Raw genomic sequence first — 9,000 nt, 5'->3', positions numbered from 1 at the left:
GGTGCTGGGGGGGACATTAAGGATCATAGGAGCAGGTTGGGGAGCCCTGAACCACCCACCACCCCCCTGCCCTGTCCACACCGCATGCACAGCCTCAGCAGCACTATGCCATTTATTTCCAAAGCACCTTCTGGTTCTGCCAGCACCCTGGCAATGTGTTCAGTGTTAGGTTGGGGTGATAAGTCCTGTTTCACAAGAAGTGAAGTAATAAGTTGCTTGAAGTCCCAGTGTGACAACAGCTGGGTTAGGAGGAGAGTGGGGGCTCCTGTCGTTGCTTCACATCCTGTGTGCAGGTGGGTGCCTCATGCACCTCCCACCCCGTCTGCATTCATCCCAAGGGTCCCAGCACACACTAGGAGTTGAACCAGCTCTGCAGGTCAGGATAGAGGTGGCCATGGCGCAGGCGGGGGTAGGCTGTGCAGATGGCACACATCCGCTCCCTCCAGTCAGTGTAGAGTTTCACACTGAACCTCCTCTGCCAGGCAAAGAACTGCCGGTAGCGGCTGGAGTTCATGGTCTTCAGGAAAGTGGCCAGCTCCTCCAGGGAGCCAAAGTCGTTTACATGGATGAAGGAGTCTGCAGGAACAAACTGCTCATAGTTGGCCCTGGATGGCCCCAGCACCACAGGCACGGTGCCGGCCAGCAGTGAGTTCCTCCAGAGTTTCTCTGTGATGTAGTCCCGGTGGATGGAGTTCTCAAAGGCCAGGTAGAACTTGGACTTGGATATTGTTGACAAGAGGCAGTCCTTGCAGAGGGGCTTGTTGTTTGCTTTCCCATATATATTCACATGGAGGTACCTGGAGAGGTTTTTGTAGACTTCGGCTCTTTTCTGAGTCCTGTGGTAGTTGCTGATAACCCAGGACACCAAGTTGGTCTTTGCAGGGATGTTCACAGTGGCTGACCGGTTGGGCACAAGCTTGCCATAGGGGATGAAGATGTCTGAATCCTGTCTGTAGGTCATCACCCAGTTGAAGGTCTTGTTCCATGCTGCTAGAGCTCTAGTGTTGGAGGGGGACTCCAGGGACACCCATACCCAGTTCTGCCCTGGCAGCCTCTCCTTGGGTAGTTTGTCCCGGCCAGGCTGGAGCCTGGAATGGGGGAACACCACCACATGGGCCTGGTGCAGGAGCTGCCGCTCTGTGGTCAGCTGGCAGCCTGTGATGCTGTACAGCTCATGGCACACGTCTCTGCTGACATTGGGGACCTGCTTGGAGGGCCATTCCCACACTAGGATCATCAATGGCTCCCTGTGTTTAGACACTTTTCCAGAGCCCTTGGAGGGGTCGAGGAAGAACCTCAAGTTCCAGAGCGTGGTTACAAACACCCCAGCAGCGACCAAGGCTTTCACACCAGGCCGTCCCCAGGGTGACCATCTCAGCAGCAATGCCCAGGGCATGCTGGTGGGTTGGCTATCGCCTCGTCGGATGACAGAGCTGACACCTGTGAGAGAGGAGAGGCTCCTGAGGACCATCAGCTCGGCTTGCCAGGGACGAGGGGTGATGGGGAGGCACTGTGGCCAGAGGGGCCAGAGAAAGGGCTTCTTCATGAAGCCTGGGCCTCAGCATCACCCCAGGACCCTCTGCTTGCCTGTGCCACAAAATTCCCCATGCACATGCTTTCACCCCAGGGTGGCCTTTGATAATGCTCTTGTAGCTCCTTGTGACTTTTGGGGGAGCACAAATGCTGCTGGGAGGTGCAGAGTTGATGGGAAGCAGCCACCTCTGCCCCTCTGCCCCGCCTGGCTGGCCCCACTACAGACAGTCCTTGCTTGCTCTGTGCCTCAGCTTCCCCACCAGACACACAACCACACTCTCAGTCCTTCTTGCTTTGCCCAGAATAGGTCAAACCTGATAAGCAGCCAGCCTTGCCTCTGCTGTGCACCAAAGGACAAGAAGGAGTGTCCCAGTCCCAGCTGAATAGCCCCATGGTGACGCCTTAGCTGCGAAAAGGGGTGACTGACTCTGAAGTCCAAAACTCTGATGAGGGCCAAGTTTGGCAGTGCCCTGACCAAGAAGGGCCCACTCACCCCAGCATTCTCCTGTGACAATGGCAAGGAAATTGCCGGGCTCAGGGTGCCCTCCCCAAGTCAGGATGCACTCCCCAGTCCCTAAGGGCATCAGGAGCCCCAGCAGGCTGAGGCCCAAACACTCATATTTTATATTTAGGATGTCAGAGATGGCCAGTGCCCCACTGTGTGAGCACAGAGGAGAGGGAGGACAGGGAGAGCAGGGAGGACAGTGCAGCACTTGGGGCTGCCACTGGTGGGGCTCAGTTTGCAGGCACATAGGCCCCCCAGCTGTGGGATGTTCACCCTGCCAGGGTGCCCATCTGCCTGCCTCGGGCTTCTGTGGTTTAAGCAACAGCCCTGCTGGGAGCAGAGCCGTGGCAGAAGTGGACAGGGAGATGGTTGGCTGCACGGGGGACTAGCCACCAGCTTAAGCCCCCTCTGGAGGGCTGGTTCCACTGCAGGGCTCAAAGCATTCAGCACCACAGGTGGTTTCTCCTTTTGTGGAAACCTCTGGAAACATGTGGGATGCCTGAGCCCTGCTGCCAGCTGGGGCTGAGCCAGTGCCTCCAGTATTGGGGTCTCCTGGAAAACAGTGCCCTACTTTCCCACCCACTGCAGCACTGCAGCTTGGCTGCAAAAAAATCCCTTCCCCACCTTGGCCCACTCCATCTGTCCTGCTAAAATGCATGAGCTAAGTTTAAGCTCCAGACAAATCTGGCATGGGAAGCAAAAGGGATGGGAAAGCTTTGCTGGTTCCCTGTACTGCACATCAGTGCTGCAGGTCTCTGTCCCCAGCAGCAGGATGTTGCTTCTGTTTTGGGGATGTTGCCCCCATTTTGGGGATGCTCTGAAAGGAAAACCCCTGCTGTAGCAGTGGCAGGGGCCAACCCATTTCTCAGCCCCTCTCCCCTGGTCAGTAATGTTGGACTCAGACTTACTGTGGCAGAGGTGTGCGAGGTGCCAGCTTCGTCTGCCTGAGTGCTGCTGGGCTGGGGCACTTGAGGGCTTCCTCTTTTTTCAGTTTTGCCTTGTCCCAGCCCCACAGCAGGTCCTTCCTGCCCCATGTGTCAGCTGGCACACCCCGCTCCCAGCACTTCCCCTGCACTGTGCTGGGGGTGGGTACCCTGTGACTGGGGGGGGTGCCCCATGGTTGGGTGGGTACCTTCTGGCCAAATGGGCACCCCATAGCGGGTACATGGCCCAGAACGAGATGGGTGCCCCGTAAGTGCCCTCAGCCTTGACGAGGTGCCACCCATCTGCCACCCGCAGCTTAGTTGCAAACAGGATATCAACTCCCACTGACTCATCCTGAAACAATCAACTAACAGCCCAAAAGTGTCACTGAGCTCTGGGCACTGTCCTGTCTGGGATTTTTCCTGCCAAAAGGGGAAGCAGGCACATGTGAGCCTCAACAGTGTGTACACAGAGAGCTGCCTTCTCTGCCCCTGCCCCAGTTCTGCCCTGCTCTCTCTCTGGCTCAGTTTTGTCCTTTGCTGGCATTGCTGTTCAGGACCCAAGTCTCCATGAAAGCCCTGGTAGGCAAAATGAGATGGGGAAACTGAGGCAGAGGCAAGAGAGGAGCATCGAAGTGTGCAGCACTGTCCCTGAAGCTGGTAAGGGTATGTCCTACACCTTGGCACACACGGAGCTGGGAACAGGGCTCCAAACTGCTCCCTGGGGGTTTTTCAGGCTGCTCCAGTACCCCTGGGATCTGCACCCTCAGTCCTGCTGGCTGCCAACCTCTTGGGATCCCTGTTGGGTACAATGCCATGCCACCATGCCACAGTATATCAGGGCTCTGTGGTTTTACTGACACCCCAGGAATCCTCAAAGGCCAACTGCAGCCCCAAGAGAGGGTGTTCCTTCTTCCACAGCCATGTCCATTTCCTGTCATCTCTTCTCACTCTTTTTCTGCATTTCTTCCCCTGCATGATTAAGAGCGCAGACACTACAGTCCATTCCCAGGGCACCATTCTGAGCCTTGCCTGCCCCAGCCTTGCTGTCTGTGGTCAACAGTCCCTGCCTGGCTGGAGCACTCAGCATCATCCTGCTGCTGCCCCCTAGCCTGAGAACCCAGGGCCGCATGGGCTGGGGCCATTCCCCTCCTTGGAGGACAGCGCTGGAGACAGCATTTCCGTAGGGCATTGAGGACGGCTGGTAGAGCAGCAGGGAGCTTTTCCTTGGCACCTGATAGCTGTCATGTGCGGGTGCTGCCCCAAGACACCCTGCGTGCAGGGACAATGCCCTGCAAGGACTTGCAGCCAGTGGATCCAAACACCCTGACCCTGTGGACCAAAGGACATGGCTCTGAGCCAGGCAGGGAGCCAGGGCCAGTGCTGCTTGGGTGGGTTGGGCAGACATCAAGGGCAGAGGTCAGGCCATGAGACCATCAGGAATGCAGGACAGCACCAGCACAGAGCAGAGAGAAGAATGTGTGTGGGTACTGCCATCTGCAGATGACTGCATACAGAGACAGGAGCTTGGCCACCCCACAAGGTAGTCCCCTGAGAGGTGCTCAGGGATCCATGTTCTCAGGTCTTCAGGACCTTTTGTCCATGGAGGAGATGGGCCACAAGGTCTTTGGAGCTTCTAGACCAGGGAGGGGTTGGGCCTTGGGCATCAGGCCCTGGGTCCTTGGAGGATTTTTGCCACTGTGTCTCCAGGACTGTGCTGTCTCGTGGTACACTGCTGGATCTCTCTCTTGCTGGCTTCTTGGGGTTCCCATGGCCATGCCAAACAGAAGAGCAGTCGTGAAGCTCCCCCAGGGCACCCACCCAGGGGCAGCAGGAGGGAAAATGCAGGAGACCCAGGTCAGGGCTTTGACCCACCCATGGGTCCTGCCACTGTGCCCCTCCAAGTTGGGACAAACTCTGCTGCAGGACAGGGACTTGGAGATGCTCCTTGTGTGGGCTGTGGGCAAACCATGCACAATTCTTTGTGAGGAGTCTAGGGTGACTGCATCCCTCCTTCCCCAGGGACCTAGTAAAAGCCTAGCTCCCCTCAATTCTGGGCATCTCTGTTACCTGTAGCCCTGTCCGCCCACCCAGCAACCCTCACAAAGCAATCACCCTCACCAGAGCATGGAGCTGGGCACACAGGGCCTCTCCACCACCACATCACCAGGCATCCTTTGTCCTCCTCCACCTCAGCAGTGTTTTGCCCAGAAGTTTGGGGAATAATGCTGCTTTGTGTTGGACAAGGGGAGCTTTTGTTAGCCCCAGGCAGCTGCCAAAGGGCCTGCCCTGAGCACAGTCACCCTTGGGAGCACCACTGCAGCTGGGACAGCCAGAGAGGGATTCACTGCTCCTGGCTACACTTGGCCCATGAAGAGCATGGAGAATGAGATGGTTACACAGAGCTGGAGGAAAGGAGAGGGAAGAGGGAGAGAAGGCTGAGGGAGAGCAGGAAGAGGGAAGGACAGGTGGGAAATGGAGAGAACCAGAGGAAAAGGAAAAGGGAGGGAAAGAAGGAAGGGGGAATGGATGAAAGCAAGGCCAGATGGAAAGAGGAAAAGATGGCAGGAAGGAGGAAAGGAAAGAAGAAAGGATGGAAGGAAGGATAGATGGGAGGATAGATGGACAGGTGCAAGAAAATGTGGATAAGAGGAAGGATGGATGAACGGCAGGAAAAAGGATGGATGGAAGAAGAGTGGATGGGATTAAGGAGGAGAGCTGGCCTGGTTCAGTCCTTACTGCTGAAGGCATCCAGCCCTGGGTTCAGAGCTGACAGGACACAGATGTGGCAGCAGGTTGGTCCTTCCAAAAACACCCGTGGACGCCCCAGCACATGCCTGTGGGACAGGTCAGGCAGGAGCAGGGTGGGCAGCGTGCAAGAGAAGGGACAGCCGAGGCACCCTGGCACACAGGTCCCGCAGCCATGGGCCAGTCCTTCCTGCTCTGGGGGAGCATCAGGGGCAGAAGCGCGGAGGTGATTTGTGTATGGCTGAGGGGCGGGAGGGCGGCGGCTCGAGGGGAGCGAGGATTCCCCGGCCCCTGGGGCAGCAGCTCCGCTCTGCGCAGTCCGCACCGAGGCCACTGTTGCCGGGATGAGCCGGGCCCGGGCCGCGCTGGGCCGGGGCTGCCGTGCGGGCGCAGCGGGCGGATTCGGCGGCGCCTTTAAGGGGCGGCAGCGGCGGGCCGGGGGTGGTGCTGGTGCAGCGCAGGGTCGGGGCGGGTGCGGCGGAGCCAGGCCTGGGCCGAGGCCGCTTCGCATCCTCGCAACCTACGGCAAGCAGTAGACGCCGGCTGGGAGGGGATGGCGGTGGGCGGCGGGTGACCCCGGAGCTGAGCGCGACGCGGCCCTTTGGCGGGGCCGGCCCGACCCGACCATGGGCTTCCTGCATCAGCTCCATCTTCTGCTCTGGAAGAACGTGACACTGAAGCGGCGCAGCCCGGTGAGCGGGGACGGGGGGGGCCTGCAGCCCCGAGGGGCGAGGCCAGGCCCCGCGCGAAGGTGATGCCGGAGGGTCCCCCCAGTCCCTCGGCCCGGCGGTGTCCGCCTGCCTCGGGCCGCCCGTGCACGAATCCTCCGGCCCGGCGCCCCCGGGCCTCTGTGTGGCAGCAACAGTTGGGGCTCTCCCGCTTCGCTGTCGTGTCGGTGAGGCCACCCGGTCCCGGGGGCCGCAGGAGGAGGGGGCCTGGATGTCGCCTCCTCGGGGTGGGATCGCTCCCCAAGCCCCGATACCCACCGGGTATAAATAGATTCTCAGTCCATATGTGGGTCGGAGCCGCCTATCTTCCGTGGGCTGGAGAACAGGCAACTTGGTGGGGTTGGGGGCCGGGGGGCTGGTGTGTGTCCCTCCCGGGCTGGCAGAAGGGACAAGATGGCATCGACCGTGCTGGGGCCTCGGGGCCACTGCCAGCCTGTCGCAGGCTCCCTGTGCGGGGTCATCCCTCGGCCCCCGGGATCCTGCGCTGTGGGCCGGGGGTGGGTGCGCGGCCCGAGGGAGCCGGTTATTTTTTGCGGGTGGGGGAGGGGAACGAGCTGCTGCTCGCAAGCTGGCATCGCTTTTCTTTTCCCTTCCCAATTATCCCGCAGGCCCGATCCTGCTGTTCCTCATCGGCAGCCACCAGCCCCAGACCCCGTGTCCCGGTAACCGGAGCAGCAGAGGCTCCTGTGACAGGAGCAGGGATGAGCCTGGCGCTGCAGGCAGATTTCCCTGGACTGACAGCCCCGGTGCCCCCAAAATGGATGAGGGGTTGATGCTGTTTGGCTGAGTCATCTCCCCTCTTTACCCTTAGCAGAGTTGCACGGCCACGGCAGGGGCTGTGCCGGACCCTTGCCTGCCAGGATGAGCAGCCTGGCACGGCTGGGCCCTGGCACACACCGGCTGACCTGGCCTTGGCTTCCATGGCCATCGGGTTACAGAGTGGGGGTGCACACAGCTTTTGGGGACCCATTTCTCCGTGACCCTCCCTACCAGCCCCGTGGGCAGTGTGGGGGTGCAGCACAGGAAGCTGTGGCCAGAGGAGGAGGATGAGGAGCCCAGGCCGCATCACCTCCATCTCTGTGGACTGTTGCTGGAGTGCCACTGCTTCAGGCAGGGAGGCAGGGTATGGAGCAGCCCCTCCTTGCCCACCCAGCGATGCTGTGAGTGCAGCGGACCAGCTGGGAGCCAGGATGAGAGCTGGTCCCAGTGCCGCGGGTGCTCGTGGATGGATCTGATGCAGTCCCTAGGACAGCTGTGCCCTGTGTATGTCACCTCCTTCCTTGTGCTACTGCTGTGTGTGAATCCCAGAGCCACTTGGTGTCCCTGGTCTGCGCAGGGGCCATCATCCTGCCCGCTCTGTGGGGAGCTCTGCCCTCTCGGAGTAGTGCTGGGCTGAGCTGCCAGTGGTGACTGGCCAGGGCAGAGCCAGGCCCTGTGTGGTGGCTGTGCCTGGCACTCAGCAGTGGGTTCCCCAGTGCAAGTCTGTCCTGGCAATAGCCGCAGATGAATGTTCCACTATGAGAAACCAGCTCCAGTTGGGGTGATCTTACTGCAGCAGCCAGAGGCTGGGGGACTGGAGCAGCTGCTGCCCCTGGTGTTCACCCAGGGGCAGGCAGAGTCGGGGGTTGACTGGGCCTCTCCCAGCCTCAGAGAAGGAGTGTGGGCACAGCAGCTGCCTTTTGGTCCATCCTAGTGCTGCAGGTGCTCCCCTGGCATCAGTCCTTGCCACCATGTGCTCCCCTCCCGGCAGTAGGTGGAGTAGGAAACCCGGTGCTGCAGGGGAGGGTGGGAAGCAGAGACCTCAGGTTTGACTGAGGGCTCTGACAACTGGAGCAGTTCTGTGTTCTGCCTATGAGTGTTGGTGGCCTGGGGGGTGTCCCTATTGTCCCTGGCAGCAGGGGCTGTTCAGGAGCAGGATTGCAGTAGGGTACAGCCATGGTTTTGGGACAGACTTTATTCATAGTTTAGACAGACTTTCATATTCATGGGCAGACTTTATTCATTTATTCATTATTAATATTCATTATTTAGGTGAGGACTTGGCCAGGCCACTTATGGGTGGGTGGTGGGTGCAGGGAGACCTGCAGCATGGCCAGGCACTGTCCCTGATCAGTGGCACCTCTGTAAGGCCTTGTTCCCAGCCCATGGTGGCTTTGGACCTTGCCTAGTGTGGCTGAGCTGTTCCAGGGACTGCTCTGGGGTTTGGCCATGATTTTATTCTTCCCAGAGCACAACCCTGGGATGATGGAGGTCTGAGCAGAACAGCATTGGTGGCTCTTGGTGGAGGGAAGCCCGGGCTGTGGGGTCCCTTGGTGGTGCCCCTGACAGCCCTGGGGATTGCTGGCTGTGCCTTGAATCTGCTGGGACAGGAATTGTTAAAGGATGGGCTCTCCCATGACTTTGGTATCTGGTTTAAGCCTATGTTAGATGTAAGATTTAGCAGGTGCTCTCTCAAAAGTCACCACAGGCACAGTTCAGGGTGTTCACCTTCCTGCCCTGGGGCTCTTTGTACCCATTCATTTGGGATGGGCAGGCAGCCACAGTGGAGCTCTCAGTGATGGAA

The 9,000-nt window shown here is 59.3% G+C and overlaps 2 protein-coding genes across 4 annotated transcripts in view; one reads left to right on the top strand and one right to left on the bottom strand.

The window, feature by feature from the left end:
• Window positions 1-352: 352 nt before the first annotated feature.
• FUT7 (fucosyltransferase 7) lies at window positions 353-3,005 on the bottom strand. Its single transcript, XM_058038318.1, has 2 exons — window positions 2,947-3,005; window positions 353-1,440 (listed from the first exon to the last, which is right to left on the bottom strand). Exon 2 carries the CDS (start codon window positions 1,394-1,396, stop codon window positions 353-355), a length of 1,044 nt encoding a protein of 347 aa, XP_057894301.1. The 5' UTR covers window positions 1,397-1,440; window positions 2,947-3,005.
• A 3,177-nt stretch (window positions 3,006-6,182) lies between these two features.
• The window catches only part of ABCA2 (ATP binding cassette subfamily A member 2), a 34,370-nt gene continuing 31,552 nt past the window's right edge, over window positions 6,183-9,000 (top strand). For all 3 annotated transcript variants that reach the window (XM_058037899.1, XM_058037901.1, XM_058037898.1), the window contains exon 1: window positions 6,183-6,401. In XM_058037899.1, the coding sequence (XP_057893882.1) occupies window positions 6,336-6,401 (66 nt within the window). In that variant the 5' untranslated portion in view covers window positions 6,183-6,335. The remainder of the gene's footprint in view (window positions 6,402-9,000) is intronic.

Source organism: Melospiza georgiana, chromosome 20 (genome assembly GCF_028018845.1).
Source record: "Melospiza georgiana isolate bMelGeo1 chromosome 20, bMelGeo1.pri, whole genome shotgun sequence".
In the NCBI taxonomy this organism is placed as follows: domain Eukaryota; kingdom Metazoa; phylum Chordata; class Aves; order Passeriformes; family Passerellidae; genus Melospiza; species Melospiza georgiana.
This window is presented reverse-complemented; position numbering and strand designations above follow the sequence as displayed.